Below are 15,812 nucleotides of genomic sequence, written 5' to 3'. Positions count from 1 at the left end.
TCGGATATACCTGCCATATAGACCGATCCGCCGATTTAAGGTCTTAGGCCCATAAAAGCCACATTTATTATCCGATTTTGTTGAAATTTAAGACAGTGAGTTGTGTTAGGCCCTTCGACATCCTTCGTCAATTTGGTTCAAATCGGTCTAGATTTGGACATAGCTGTCATATAGACCGATCCTCCGATTAAGGGTCTCAGGCCCATAAAAGCAACATTTATTATGCGATTTTGCTGAAATTTGGGACAGTGAGTTGTCTTAGGCTCTTCGACATCATTCGTCAACTTGGCTTAGATCGGTCCAGATTGGGATATAGCTGCCATATAGAACGATCCTCCGATTTAAGGTCTTAGGCCCATAAAAGCCACATTTATTATCCGATTTTGCTGAAATTTGTGACAATGAGTTGCAGTAGGCCCTTCGATATCATTCGTCACTTTGGCCCAGATCGGTCCAGATTTGGATATAGCTGCCATATATACCGATCCTCCGATTTAGGGTCCCAGGCCCATAAAAGCCACATTTATTATCCGATTTTGCTAAAATTTAGTACAGTGTGTTCTATTAGGCCCTTCGATATTCATCTTCAATTTGGCCCAGGTCGGTCCAGATTTGGATATTGCTGCCATATAGACCGATCCTCCGATTTAGAGTCTTAGGCCCATAAAAGCCACAATTATTATCCGATTTTGCTGAAATTTGGGACAGTTTGTTGTGTTCGGCCCTTCGACATCCTTCGTCAATTTGGCCAAGATCGGTCCAGATTTAGATATAGCTGCCATATAGACCGATCTCTCTATTTAGGGGTTTGGGCACATAAAAGTGGCATTTATTATCCGATTTTGCTGGAATTTGGGACAGAGAGTTTTGTTAAGCCCTTCGATAGCCTTCGTCAATTAGGCTCAGATTGGTACAGATTTGGATATAGCTGCCATATAGACCGATCCTCTGATTTAGAGTCTTAGGACCATAAAAGCCACATTTATTTACCGATTTTGCTGAAATTTGGGACAGTGAGTTATGCTAGGCCCTTCGACATTCTTCTTCAATTTGGCCCAGATCGGTCGAGATTTGGACATAGCTGCCAAATAGACCGATCTCTCTATTTAGGGTTTTGGGGCCATAAAAGGCGCATTTATTATCGGATTTTGCCAAAATTTAGGGCGGTTAGTTATGTTAGGCCCTTCGACATTCTTCTTCAATTTGCCCCAGATCGGTCCAGATTTGGATATAGCTGCCATATAGACCGATCCTCCGATTTAGGGTCTTAGAGCCATAAAAGCCACAATTATTATCCGATTTTGCTGAAATTTGGGACAGTTTGTTATGTTAGGCCTTTCGACATTCTTCTTCAATTTGGCTCAGATCGGTCCAGATTTGAATGTAGCTGCCATATAGACCGATCTCTCTATTTAGGGTTTTGGGCACATAAAAGTCGCATTTATTTTCCGATTTTGCTGGAATTTGGGACAGAGAGTTTTTTTAGGCCCTTCGACATTCTTCGTCAATTTGGCCGAGATCGGTCTAGATTTCGATATAGCTGCCATATAGACCGATCCTCCTATTTAGAGTCTTAGGCCCATAAAAGTCACAATTGTTATCGGATTTTGCCAAAATTTGGAGCGGTTAGTTATGTTAGGCCCTTCGACATTCTTCTTCAATTTGGCCCAGATCGGTCGAGATTTGGATATAGCTGCCATATAGACCGATCTCTCTATTAACGGTTTTGGGGCCATAAAAGGCGCATTTATTGTCTCACGTCGCCGAAATTCGGGACAGTGAGTTAAGTTAAGCCCCTTAACATACTTCTGCAATATGGCACAGATCGGTCCAGATTTGGATATAGCTGCCATATAGACCGATCTCTCTGTTTTAGGTTTTGGGGCCATAAAAGACACATTTATTGTCCGATGCCGTTGAAATTTGGGACAGTGAGTTGTGTTAGGCTCTTCGACGTCATTCTTCAATTTGGCCCTGATCGGTCCAGATTTGAATATAGCTGCCATATAGACCGATCTCTCGATTCAAAGTCTAGGCCCCATAAAAGGCGCATTTATAATCCGATTTCACTGAAATTTGACACAGTGATTTATGTTAGTCTTTTCGACATCCGTGTCGTATATGGTTCAGATCGGTTTATTTTTAGATACAGCTACTAAAAGGACCAATATTTTGTTATACACAATTGAACAATGACTTGTATTTATTAGTAGTTGGTTCAAATCGGAACATATTTCGATATATCTGCTATGGGACATAGGGTATGCAATTTTCACCGGATTTTGATGAAATGTGGTTTACATATATACCCGAGGTGGTGGGTATCCAAAGTTCGGCCCGGCCGAACTTAACGCCTTTTTACTTGTTTTTTTTTATTAATACAAACTTTCAGAGATTTGTCCTAAGCTTTCCTCAAAACAGCAGCTCTGCCACCTATGCTGCCCATGTCCACTGTACTTGGACTTTCAAATACGAGCATCCAGTTGAACTACATTTCAGTTATATTGACCTACAAAATGCTTCACAGGTTTCAGGAAAATGCTTGGACTATTTGCAACTTAAAAGTCAATATGTAAGAAATAAAAGTTATTTAGATAAAACAAGTCTATGAATTGTTTTTTTTACTTTCAGGCTTCTTACGCAACTTGTGGCTATCTGGCAAATTATACCATAGACTCGAATATTATTTCAAAAGATTCATTTAAACTGACCTTCCATAGTGATGACAGCATAGAGGGAAGGGGATTTGAGGTCATTATTGAAAGAGCAGGAAGTGAGTATTAAATCGTGGAGATAACTGAATTTCAAAAACATGGAGAAATGGAAAATATTTTTTACCTTATTATCCACCATAAGATTAAGGTAAGGTTAGATTTATGTAACAGTCTGCCATCAAAACGTTGGAGTTGGACGTTTTTCGTCCATTCTGATACCATAGGAGCAGGAGAAGAAAAATGCCTTCTAGTTTCTATTGTGAACCATTCAAAACGCTTTGAAAATCCCAACAACTTACGAGTTTCCACACCCGCTCAATCAGACAAGTTCTCAAAGAAATAAGCAACTAAAGAGGAACTCCTTACCACTGCTAGTGCGGGACACACACGCAGCAGATGCTCTATAATTTCTTTTTCCATGACATCCTCACAGCTTCTACAGAAGTCGTTGCTGGCAACCTTGAATCTGTTCGCATGGTTTCCGATCAGACAGTGAACTATCATCAGGGACACAATGACTGAGACGTTTGTTCTAGCCGTTCTAGTCTAGCCTGCGACAGCAAAGCAGTCGACCCATTCAAGTCTAGATTGGGCCACATAATCTTGGAATACTGACAGCCCCCTCTTTGTGGCCACCTATCATTCGTTGTCCCTGGCGCCCGATCCGAAAGACTAAACTTGCATATCACTAGAGGCATACCCTCTGGGATGGGTAAGGTAGTCTTGCAAGCTCGTCTGCAATTCCCTGGGATATCTCTGTGACCTGGCTTCCTGAACAGGTGAAACTGTTCAGCCATCCCGCTAAGAGATCTGCGACTGTTGAGGGCGGTTTTTGAATTCAGTAAAACATTCTCCAGGGGTTTTTATATCGGCTTGCCTGTCTGAGAAGATATTTATGCCAATCGTCGTTACGACATTATATCGTAGCCATCCCACCACTTCTTTAATTGCAAGGATCTCCAGTTGACACACTCTACAGTGGCCGGGTAATCTTTCCGATATGACCAGTCCTAGTCCCAAACCCATGCGGTTGGGGCGCTGGGCCAGTAAAAAACGTACCCATGGTACGAGCTTCTAGAGAAAGAATATGACCGCTGCCCCGCCCATGATATTTAAATCGTTCTGGGAGATTTAAATGCGAAGATAAGGATGGAAGATATCTTTGGTCCAACAGTCGGAAAGTTTAGCCTCCACGAGATAACGTCCAGTAATGGCTTGAGGCTGATAGATTTCGCCGCGGCAAAAAACATGTTGGTTAGTAGCACCAGATTTCAACATAAAAATATCCACAAAGCCATATAGCTGTCACCCGATCAAAGCACGAGGAACCGAATTGATCACGTTGTGATAGATGGAAGGCATTCATCCTGCGTGTTAGATGTACGATCGATTCGTGGAGCGAATATATTGTAGATTCGGATCATTACCTTGTTGCAGCAAGGTTCGCACCCGCTTGAACATGGCGAGGAAAGTACGATCTGACACTGCACGGAAGCTGGACATTGAAGAGCTGCAAACACAACAAATGGCAGCGGCATACTCCACTCGACTGACCCAAGTGCTTGATGAAAGCACTCCTTGTTCCGATGATATTGGGTTGCCCAAAAAGTAATTGCGGATTTTTAAAAAGAAAGTAAATGCATTTTTAATAAAAATTAGAATGAACTTGAATCAAATATACTTTTTTTACACTTTTTTTCTAAAGCAAGCTAAAAGTAACGGCTGATAACTGACAGAAGAAAGAATGCAATTACAGAGTCACAAGCTGTGAAAAAATTTGTCAACGCCGACGACATGAAAAATCCGCAATTACTTTTTGGGCAAACCATTGCCCACTCCATAGAAAATGCCGCGAAATTCGTACTTGTGTACCGGAAGCCTCCCCAAGAAACCCATGGTACGACCAAGAGTGTCGATATGCTACTGAAGCCATGAATGCAGCATATAGAGCAACCCTGCAATCAGTAGCAACGCTGAAGGAGGGGTATCGGGAGAAAAGGAGAGAGAAGAAACGTCTATTCCGCAGAGATAAGAAGGCAATGGAAAGACGTGAGTGTGAGCGAATTGAGGTAAACAGGAGTCAGAATGAAGTCTGGAAATTTTACCAAAGAATTAAACATCAAACCGATGGCTTTGGTGCAGGCACATCCTCCTGCAGAGACAAAGAAGGAAATAACTGACACAGATAGCATGCTGAGGATATGGAAAGAACTTTTTACCTAACTACTAGTGTTCGACGTTGGCGGCGAAGAGGGTACTGCAGAACCAATCAATGAAGATGGTATAGAATGACTGACCTGACTGAAGAACAACAAGGCAGCAGAAGCCGACGGGTTACCCGCTGAACTATTTAAGACCGGAGGCGACACACTGATAAGGCGTACGCCTCAGCTTATCTGCGCTATCTGGCTAGAGGAAAGCATACCCAATGATTGGAACCTCAGCATACTATGTCCCATACACAAGAAAGGTGACAAGGCGGAATGTGCCAACTACAAAGGAGTAAGTCTCCTCCCCATCGCATACAAGATTCTCTCGAGCAAACTGTGTAAAAGACTAAAACCTAAACTCAAAGAGATAATTGGGCCCTATCAATGCGGCTTCAGACCTGGTATATCCACCCTGGACCAGATATTCACACTGCGCCAATTCCAGGGAAAGACTCGAGAAGGAAAAATTAACACCCACCATCTCTTTGTTGACTACAAAGCCGATTTTGATACCCCTTTACGTTCAAAGGTATTTCAAGCCATGTCTGAGTTTGGTATCCCTGCAAACTCAATAAGACTCTACAGGATAACACTTGCTGATACACGTTCCTCAGTAAGAATAGTAAAGAATCTCTGCGAACCTTTCAATACCAAACGAGGTTTCAGACAAGGAGACAACCTATCGTGTGATCTTTTTAATATCCTGCTGGAGAAGATTATAAGAGATGCAGATGTGAATCGATATGGCACACTAATCACAGGAGAACACATGCTACTCACCTATGCCGAGGACATCGACCTTAAAGGTCGGTCACCGGAAGTAGTAACTGCTGGCTTTGAAAGAATCGAAGGAGATCCAGTGATACAAGTTGCCTACAGTGAAACCTGTCTCCTTGGGTGGAGAGAATGTTCCATTTACAGAAAGCGCAAAATACCTGTGTGTTTTGTTGGACAGGGAATTTAACTAAAATCCAACCTTTTGGGAAAGGGCAAGAAAGGCCACTCTTGCCCTATACACCTGCAAGAGAGCCACGTGTCATGCATTTGGGTATATACTGCAGTTGTCAGACCTATAATGCTATATGGTGTTGTGGTGTGGTGGACGGCGCTTCAAAAATCCACCTACTGCTCAATACTTGACCGGATCCAAAGCATGGCTTCTTTGTGCATCACAGCCGCACTGAGGACAACACCATCTGATGCACTGATTTAAATGCTTCATCTTATGCCTCTGGACATTGTGGCTACCCAAATTGCAGTGACCACTGCCATGAGATTAAGAGAGCTTTCTAATTGGTCATGTGGCGGCTGCGGACACTGTGTTATCCTTGATACAATTTGCGATGTTCCTGACAGTGTGAATTACACCCTACCTGAGCCGCTTTTTGATAACTGATTGGAACTACGATATCCCTGGTAACAGAAATTACATAGACTTCTATACAAATGATTCCCAACTAAACGACCAGGTATACATTCCAGGGACACTAGAATCTGTGAGTATGCCTCTAGCGACATGTAAGCTAACTTTTCAGGACCAGGCCCGGAGCACAACGAACGATACATGGTCACAAAGAGGGGGCTGTCAGCATTCCAAAACTATGTGGCCTACTCTAGACTTGAAGAGGTCTACCGCAACTTTAAGATAGTCGATAGACGAAGATTACACTACACAAGACACTAATACTACCCGTGTTGTTATATGGTTCTGAGGCATGGGTAATTGTGAAAGCAGATGAGGCAGTGCTTGGAGTATTTGAGAGAAAGATTATGGGCCAGTTTGCGTGAATGGAGAATATGGGCGACGTATGAACCACGCGCTGTATGAGCTGTATGACGGCGATAGCATAGTTATACGCATCAAAATACAACGGCTGCGTTGACTAGGTCATGTTGTCAGCTCCAGCAAAGAAGTCTTTTGAAGGCAAACACTGTGGTGCACGCCAACCGGGAAGACGGACGGGAAGATGGAAAGATCAAGTGGTGGGAGACACCTCGAAACTTGGTGTCGAGATTTTAGAATGAGCAAAGAAGATCGAGGCGTTTGAAACGCTACTCTACGTTCGGCTAGTGGAACAAGTGTTCTGTCATAGCCAATTAAAGTAAAGTTCTTCAGAGTACACCTGAAAGTCTATGAAACTTCAATTACCAGAAATTTAAATTCCAAATTTTTCCCATGAACATTCCACTAAGGAACAGTGGCAAACTTCTCACCTATCAATGAATGCAGTCCGATTCAAGTTTAAGCTCAATGATAAGGGGCCTCCTTTTTATAGCCGAGTCCGAACGGCGTGCCGTAGTGCGACACCTCTTTAAAGAGAAGTTTTACATGGCATAGTACCTCACAAATGTTGCCAGCATTAGGAGCCGAAAACCATCACTGAAAAATTTTTTTCTGTTTGTCTCGCCAGGATTCGAACCCAGGCGTTCATCGTCATAGGCGGACATGCTAACCTCTGCGCTCCGAAATATCGATTCTATCAGGAATAGTGGTACAGCACATTTTTATCAAAAAGCCGCTCAGGCATTGTGCAATCCACACTGCCGGGAACATTGAATATTGCATCAAGGATAACACAGTGTCCATAGGTGCCGCATGACCAATGAAAAAGCTCCCTTAGCGTCATAGCTGTGGTCGCAGCTTTCCAGCCACAATGTCCGATTCGATATAGCGGCTAAGGCATTGTGCAATCCACACAGCCGGGAACATTGAATATTGCATCAAGGATAACACAGTGTCCATAGGTGCCGCATGATCAAAGATAAAGCTCCCTTAGCCTCAGAGCATGGTTGCAGCTTCCAGCCACAATGTCCAAAGGCATTAGGTGTAGCATTAAATTTAGTGCATCAAACGGTGTCAGTGCGGCTCTGATGCACAATTAAGCTGTCCGTTGGATCTGGTCTTTTAAAGTGCCGTCCACCACAACACCATATCCCGGCACGGGTTAACTATGGGCACCACACAGGCTAGAACATTGTGGTCTGGTCTGTGTTGTGTTCACTGCTGTCACCAGAAGCTTACCGACGATCGCGTCCACAGGGCTCGTTCACAGGTAGTGGATAGTTGAATGCTCGATACGGAGTAGCCGCAATGGCATTTCCGGACAATCAGCTGTATCGAACGGAGAATCTCAGTGAAACGCCGGGCGGCACCGACTCTTACACAAATACTGAGTGCCTATGATGCTCAATATGACAAGGCGAGTTATTGGCGCCTTTAATTAACCGAAGCGAGCGCTTTATCGAGAATTGACTAAAATGTTTTTTTATAAATTTCCAATTCAACTTCCAATGACCTTTCATTTGATACCCAAATTGCCCCAATCGGTAAACATGACATTTTTGGTGGTGGGACGGTTCCCCCCACAAGTGAGGTCGAATGGTTATATCAAATTCGTTATCTACTCTTAAATACCTTTCATTTGATACCCATATTGTCCCAATCGGTAAACATGTCCGTTTGGGTGGGTTTTGCGGTAGGGCGTCCCCCCAATATGACAAGGCGAGTTATTGGCGCCTTTAATTAACCGAAGCGAGGGCTTTATCGGGAATTGACCAAAATGTTTTTTTATAAATTTCCAATTCAACTTCCAATGACCTTTCATTTGATACCCAAATTGCTCCAATCGGTAAACATGACATTTTTGGTGGTGGGACGGTTCCCCCAACAAGTGAGGTCGAATGGTTATATCAAATTCGTTATCTACTCTTAAATACCTTTCATTTGATACCCATATTGTCCCAATCGGTAAACATGTCCGTTTGGGTGGGTTTTGCGGTAGGGCGTCCCCCCAAAGTTTTGACAAACAATACAAAATTTCACTTAAATCGATGCACCCATCTCCGAGATCTGTCGATTTTGTAAATTGGGGTAGGGGGAGGGTCCCTCTTTTCACCGGGGAGCTAAACTCTTTCCGTCTGTGAAAATTCCATGAAAATCGGTTAAGCCGTTTTCGTCTCCCTTCAACGTCTTGTTGAGCTTGCAGTGAATCAATATTGACTTTTCATTTTATTCCAGAATGTAATCGGACATACACATCTCTAAGTGGGCGCCTAACATACACCAGCAATGCATGGAAGAGTAGGGGACTTTGCAATGACACCATCGTCGTGCCTGAAGAATACAATTTGAATTTTTATTTTCAATATTTTGGTTTTTCCCATTACAATTGCACTAAATTACACTTCAGGGTAAGAGAGAAGGAGTGAGTGAGAGAGAGAGCGAGAGTGAGTATCGCATATATCGTAACTTCTCTTTCCACTTAGATAAGCGAGCTCAAGACCAATAAGACCATATACGAACGATGTCGTAACAGCTATAAAAATGTGGAGGTGTACACCACTACAAATGCGGTGCTTATTGAGGCTTCGGAGTTTTCTGCGATTCCCATGTTTTATGTGTCGAGCGAACGAAACTTGATTCCCGGCTGTGGAGGATCATTGCCATTCACTGACGGCATCATTGCCAGTCCACATTATGAAAATGATCGCAACTATTCAGAATGTCGTTGGAATATAACAGTGCCATCACCAAATGTGATACTAATCAACTTTCAATGTAAGTAAAGTAAAAAGTCTCCGAAATGCGCTTAAGTGTCACCCCAACAGCCGAATGAGGAAGGTGATTGCCGAATTCACGCGTTTTGCAGGCCTGAATTTCTGGCTCACCCTATGTGAAATGGAAAGAAAGGTGCAATGTGCTAATCAGGCCTGTTGAATGTCTAGAGAGGTCGGAAAAGAGGCCTTCTAACGACAGCTTAATTATTTTGTTTTCATCATTCATTCATTCAAGGATAACGACACTTTTATAATTTGCAGCTTTCAATATGGGTCCCATCACCAATTGCCATTTGGATAATGTGCAGGTGTACGACATTATGCCGGATGGCTCAGAAAAATTACTTCAAACCTTCTGTGGTCCAGATATACCCAATGACTTAACTTCTACCTCAAGCCGGGTAGCCATTATCTCTAAGAAATCTCCAAACTTTGATGGCACCGACTGGAGCATCGTGTATCGCATGCACCAAGATTGATACGCGACTTTCTGAAGGAGCTTGACCCCACTGCAAAGAAAGTGCTGAAATCAATATTTTTTTTTAATAATAAAAAGTTTTTTTTTATATACAAAATATGAAAGTTTATTATAAAAGTGTATATATTGGGTTGCCCAAAAAGTAATTGCGGATTTTTTAAAAGAAAGTAAATGCATTTCTAATAAAACTTAGAATGAACTTTAATCAAATATACTTTTTTTACACTTTTTTTCTAAAGCAAACTAAAAGTCACAGCTGATAACTGACAGAAGAAAGGATGCAATTACAGAGTCACAAGCTGTGAAAAAATTTGTCAACGCCGACTATATGAAAAATCCACAATTACTTTTTGGGCAACCCAATATATATGAGAGACATAACTTTTTGATTTGTTTTCCTACAAAATATGTTCATCGAAAAAAAAGGGAGGCCAAAATTTCCCCTACCCTAATTTAAAACAAGTAAGATAGTGCTAAAAACGGCCGGGCCGAATCTCATATACCCTCCACCATGGATCGCATTTGTTTGTAGGCAAACAAAGAATATTGAATAAGAACTATTGGAGCTATATCAAGTTATAGTCCAATTCGGATCATATGTGAATGCCGAACATTGTAGAAGTCATTGTGTAATATTTCAGCCCATTCGGATAAGAATTGCACCTTGTGGGGGCTCAAGAAGCAAAATCTGGAGATAGGTTTATATGAGAGCTTCATCAAGCTATTGATCGATTCAGACCATAGAAGACACGTATGTAGAGGGTCATGAGAGAAGACGTTGTACAAAATTTCTGCCAAATCGGATGAGAATTGCGCCCTCTATTGACTCAAGAAGTCAAGATCCAAGATCGGTTTATATGGCAGCTATATCAGGTTATGCACCGATTTGGACCTTACTCGGCACAGTTATTGGAAGTGATACCAAAACACTACGTGCAAAATTTCAGTCCAATCGGACGAGAATTGCCCCCTCTAGAGGCTCAAGAAGTCAAGACCCTAGATCGATTTATATGACAGCTATATCAGGTTATCGATCGATTTGATCCATATTTGGCACATTAGTTGGAAGTTATAACAAAACACCTCATGCAAAACAATCGGATGACAATTGCGCCCTCTAGTGGCTCAAGAAGTCAAGACCGAAGATCTGTTTATATGGCAGCTATATCAAAACATAGACCGATTTAAACCATACTCAGCGCAGTTGTTGGAAGTGATACCGAAACACCACGTGCAATTTCAAAATTTCAATCAAATCGGACGAGAATTGCACCCTCTAGAGGCTCAAGAAGTCAAAACCCATGATCGGTTTATATGGCAGCTGTATCAGGTTATGGACCGATTTGAACCTCATTTGACGCAGTTGGTAAAAGTCATAATAAAATATGTCATGCTAAATTTCAGCCCAATCGGATAGGATTTACGACCTCTAGTGGCTCAAGAAGTCAAGTCCCCAGATCGGTTTGTATGACAGCTATATCAAGGTTACAAACCGATTTGATCCATACTTGGCACAGTTGTTGGAAGTCATAACAAATCACTTCATGTAAAATTTCAACCAAATCGAATGAGAATTGCGCCCTCTAGAGGCGCAAGAACCCAAGACCCAAAATCGGTTTATATGTCAGCTATATCAAAACATGGACCGATATGGCCCATTTACAATCCCAACAGACTTACACTTATAAGAAGTATTTGTGCAAAATTTCAAGCGGCTAGCTTTACTCCTTCGAAAGTTAGCGTGCTTTCGACAGACAGACGGACGAACGGACGGACATGGCTAGATCGACTTAAAATGTCATGACGATCAACAATATATTTACTTTATGGCGTCTAGGCGAATATTGCGTCTAGACCCCATAATTTCGAGTACAAAAGACGAAATTTGTATACCCCCATCCTAAGGTGTAAGGGTATTAAAAGATTGAAATTTTCAATTATTTTTTTAATTGTATCAATTAAAAACTGGTTGAAATGAATTAATTTTTTTTATTGAAAACGTTTTTAGTTTCAATTAAAAAATTTTATTGAAAATCTTTTTGCCATTTTTTTTTTTTTTTTTTTTTTGTGAAAGAGAAAATGAAAATGCACTTGTTGTGAACTTAAAAGTTGAATTTTTGTGAAAATAAAATTCAACTTAAGAGTACGTTCTAGATTTTACAGCGTTTTTAGATCGATGTATCATTTGAAAGCAAGTATTACTGTAAGCAAAATTTCTTAATGGTATCATAACAATTTGAGTTTTGCATTTTAAAAAGTATAACGGCTTAGCTAAGACAATGACAACAGCATTACCATCCTTTCTCTTAGCACAGATCGAAACCAACATTTGATTCAGCAAAAATCAGAGTTGTTTAGCTACTCCACAATACCGACGACTCAACGATACCAGCAGTAATCGATGGGCAACAAATTGTTATCGTTATGAAATAGAAAAACAACAACAGATGTCGCCCTAAGCGTTCCACTTGCAGAAATGCAAGAATTTTTAAGAACTTGATTGGTTATAGATACCATCGACTCTTGTATATGGCACCAAGTACAAATATTTTTAATTAACGGAGAAAATGGAGAAGAGAAAGAATTTTAAGAAAAACTGTGTATGATCAACGAATATGATATATTGGGTTGCCCAAAAAGTAATTGCGGATTTTTCATATAGTCGGCGTTGACAAATTTTATCACAGCTTGTGACTCTGTAATTGCATTCCTTCTTCAGTCAGTTATCAGCTGCTACTTTTAGCTTGCTTTAGGAAGAACGTGTAAAAAAAGTATATTTGATTAAAGTTCACTCTAAGTTTTATTAAAAATGCATTTACTTTCTTTTAAAAAATCCGCAATTACTTTTTGGGCAACCCAATTTGTTTTCAATCGATTGCGGACATTTTATTTGCATTTAAAGCGCAATATGCACATCTGGGGAAATTTTCGTTACCATAAGAAATGCATTGACATATCGTAATCGAAATGAAAAAGGTTAGTTACAGCACATTTGTACTTTATTAGCCAAAATGATTAAAATTCGTAGAAAATCATAAGTCGATGTTTGTCGCCACAACTATTTTTCAGTGGCGACATAAATGTCTTGGCTGCAACCGAAAATTTCGCAAGAGGTGCGGATTTAAGAAGGTGGTCTCATGCGAGCAGCTGCTAACAGCCGGCCAGGTTTGACAGTATTAAGATGCCAGATTTTTGTTGGCATTTTCTTTTTTGTTATCTTCTTTATCGCATATTCTCTGCACACAAACCTGTTTGCGCGTATTGGCAAAACGTTGATCAGCTTGATGACAACATGGCGGATTGCACCATATGATTTGTGGTTGTTGTACAACCACAGTGTAGCAGTGTGCTATACACTTAGGCGGCAGCCTTTGCCGATGAAAAACTCTATCGGATCAATCCGGTACGTACAACTGGCTGCCATTAAATTGCCACTACCTCTTAATTGTCACATGCATGACATAATTACCAGGTAGTGTACCATAAACAGCTGAGTACAATATTTTCTCTCGAAGTGCACTATCTGTCAACGAGTTTTGGTTGTGTGTGTGCATTATAGTTTAGAACCATAGCACACACATACAACGAAAAATGGCGCAAACTAGCAACAAACACAAACAACAGAGTTGCACTAATCACTGATTTTGACAGATAATGCACTCAACATTTTGTTGTTGGGCAACTGCCACTACCTGTAAATGAATATATTGGGTTGCCCAAAAAGTAATTGCGGATTTTTCATATAGTCGGCGTTGACAAATTTTTTCACAGCTTGTGACTCTGTAATTGCATTCTTTCTTCTGTCAGTTATCAGCTGTTACTTTTAGCTTGCTTTAGAAAAAAAGTGTAAAATAGTATATTTGATTAAAGTTCATTCTAAGTATTATTAAAAATGCATTTACTTTCTTTTAAAAATTCCGCAATTACTTTTTGGGCAACCCAATATCTTGATACCATGCACACAATCGAACGTTATATATACACTGATTTAAAGAGCAGTGTAAACGGGGTTTTATACAGGATTCACTAATAGAAGGTTAGGTCACATGCAAAACACAAAGTGGATAGGCCCCATAAACATCATTAAGGATGTCAAATCTGACGATTGAAAATGTCATCATATAGGAGAAAACGTAAACAAAGAATGAGTGTAAAAAGAGAACAAGTTGACATCCTCAATGCCAAGTACTGCCAAATATTAAAAAAAAAGTATATCGGCTGATCGCTTGGCTTAACCTTATTCAGTGAATCCTGGGTTTTATATAATGGTTCATATCGCAAACATTTGCTTTGCAGGTGTACGTCCCGTTCATAATAGGTCCGTTCGCGTACTTTTACAGTAAAAATTGGCAGGAGAGTAAGAGCCATTTAACTCTCTTTAAAAAACTTGCAAGCAAAGGTACGCGAACGACTTCCAGCGAAAATTTCCAGAAAAACAGCTGATTTTTATTTTGGTTTATTTTTTATTTGCTTGCTTGGAAAACATTTTTTTTTGTAAATAAAAAATGCTCCCGATACTTGTGAGGTATTTTCTTTAAATAAACGTCACTTTATTGGCCCGTGAATGAAAAGGCTAGAAGGGGAGCCATTTGTATATCCGTGTTCTCCGTGCCGCTGAATAGCCATCACAAATTACCGTTCAATCCCATGGCAACCCGTTGTACGTACCGCACTGGCCCGATGGAGTCTTTCAGTGTACAACAACCGTGCGTCATCCGCGACGCCAAGTCGCGCAAAGCGTTGGTTTCAGACAGAGAAGAAAAGAATTGCTATGTTATTGGAACAATATTGAAGACCACAGTAGAAGTCATTGTGTAAAATTTCAGCCAAATCTAGCCAAATCGGATAATAATTGTGGCCTCTAGTGGCTCAAGAATTCAAGACCCCAGATCGGTTTATTTGGCATCTATATCAGGTTATGGACCGATTTAAACTATTGTTAATACAGTTATTGGAAGTCATAACAAAACACATCATGCAATATTTCAGCCAAAACGGATAAGAATTTCTCCCTGTAAAGGCTCAAGAAGTCAAGATCCCAGATCGGTTTATATGGCAGCTATATCAGGTTATTGACCGATTTAAACTTTTCTTAGCACATTTGTTGAAAGTCATAATTAAACACCTCATGCAAAATTTCAGCCAAATAAGATGATAATTGCGACCTCTAGTGGCTCAAGAAGTAAAGACCCCAGATTGGTTTATATGGCAGGTATATCAGGTTATGGGCCGATTAGAACCATTCCTAATACAGTTGATGGAAGTCATAACATAACACATTATGCAATATTTCAGCCAAATCGGATAAAAATTTCTCCCTGTAGAGGTTCAAGAAGTCAAGATCCAAGATCGGTTTATATGACAGCTATATCAGCTTATAGACCGATTTCAACCATACTAAGCACAGTTGATGGAAGTCATAATAAAATACCTCATGCTAAATTGCAGCCAAATCGGATAAGAATTGTGCCCTCTAGCGGCTCAAGAAATCAAGATCCCACATCAGTTTATATGGCAGCTATATCAAAACTTGGACCGATATAGCCCATTTACAATTCCAACCGACCTCCACTAGTAAGAAGTATTTGTGCAAAATTTCAAGCGGCTAGCTTTACTCCTTCGAAAGTTTGCGTGCTTTCGACAGACAGACGGACGGACATGGCTAGTTCGACATAAAATGTCATGACGATCAGGAATATATATACTTTATGAGATCTGAGACGAATACTTCGAGGAGTTACAAACAGAATGACGAAATTAGTATACCCCCATCTTATGGTGGAGGGTATAATTACAACTTCATTTGTCGAGTTTTCTGTACCTGAACATTTGCTGCTGCCATGACTCTACATT

The 15,812-nt window shown here is 40.7% G+C and overlaps 1 protein-coding gene across 1 annotated transcript in view; it reads left to right on the top strand.

Annotated features, from left to right (window-relative positions):
* LOC106094329 (cubilin homolog) overlaps positions 1-10,013 on the top strand; it is a 39,768-nt gene extending 29,755 nt beyond the window's left edge. Inside the window, exons 18-22 of the mRNA XM_059369303.1 lie at positions 2,393-2,572; positions 2,632-2,773; positions 8,943-9,115; positions 9,191-9,482; positions 9,743-10,013. Of these exons, the coding sequence (XP_059225286.1) occupies positions 2,393-2,572; positions 2,632-2,773; positions 8,943-9,115; positions 9,191-9,482; positions 9,743-9,960 (1,005 nt within the window). The 3' untranslated portion in view covers positions 9,961-10,013. The remainder of the gene's footprint in view (positions 1-2,392; positions 2,573-2,631; positions 2,774-8,942; positions 9,116-9,190; positions 9,483-9,742) is intronic.
* Positions 10,014-15,812: the final 5,799 nt, after the last annotated feature.

This window comes from Stomoxys calcitrans, chromosome 1, assembly GCF_963082655.1.
Source record: "Stomoxys calcitrans chromosome 1, idStoCalc2.1, whole genome shotgun sequence".
In the NCBI taxonomy this organism is placed as follows: Eukaryota; Metazoa; Arthropoda; class Insecta; order Diptera; family Muscidae; genus Stomoxys; species Stomoxys calcitrans.
The sequence above is the reverse complement of the archived record's forward strand: the minus strand, read 5'-3'. Positions and strand labels throughout refer to the sequence as shown.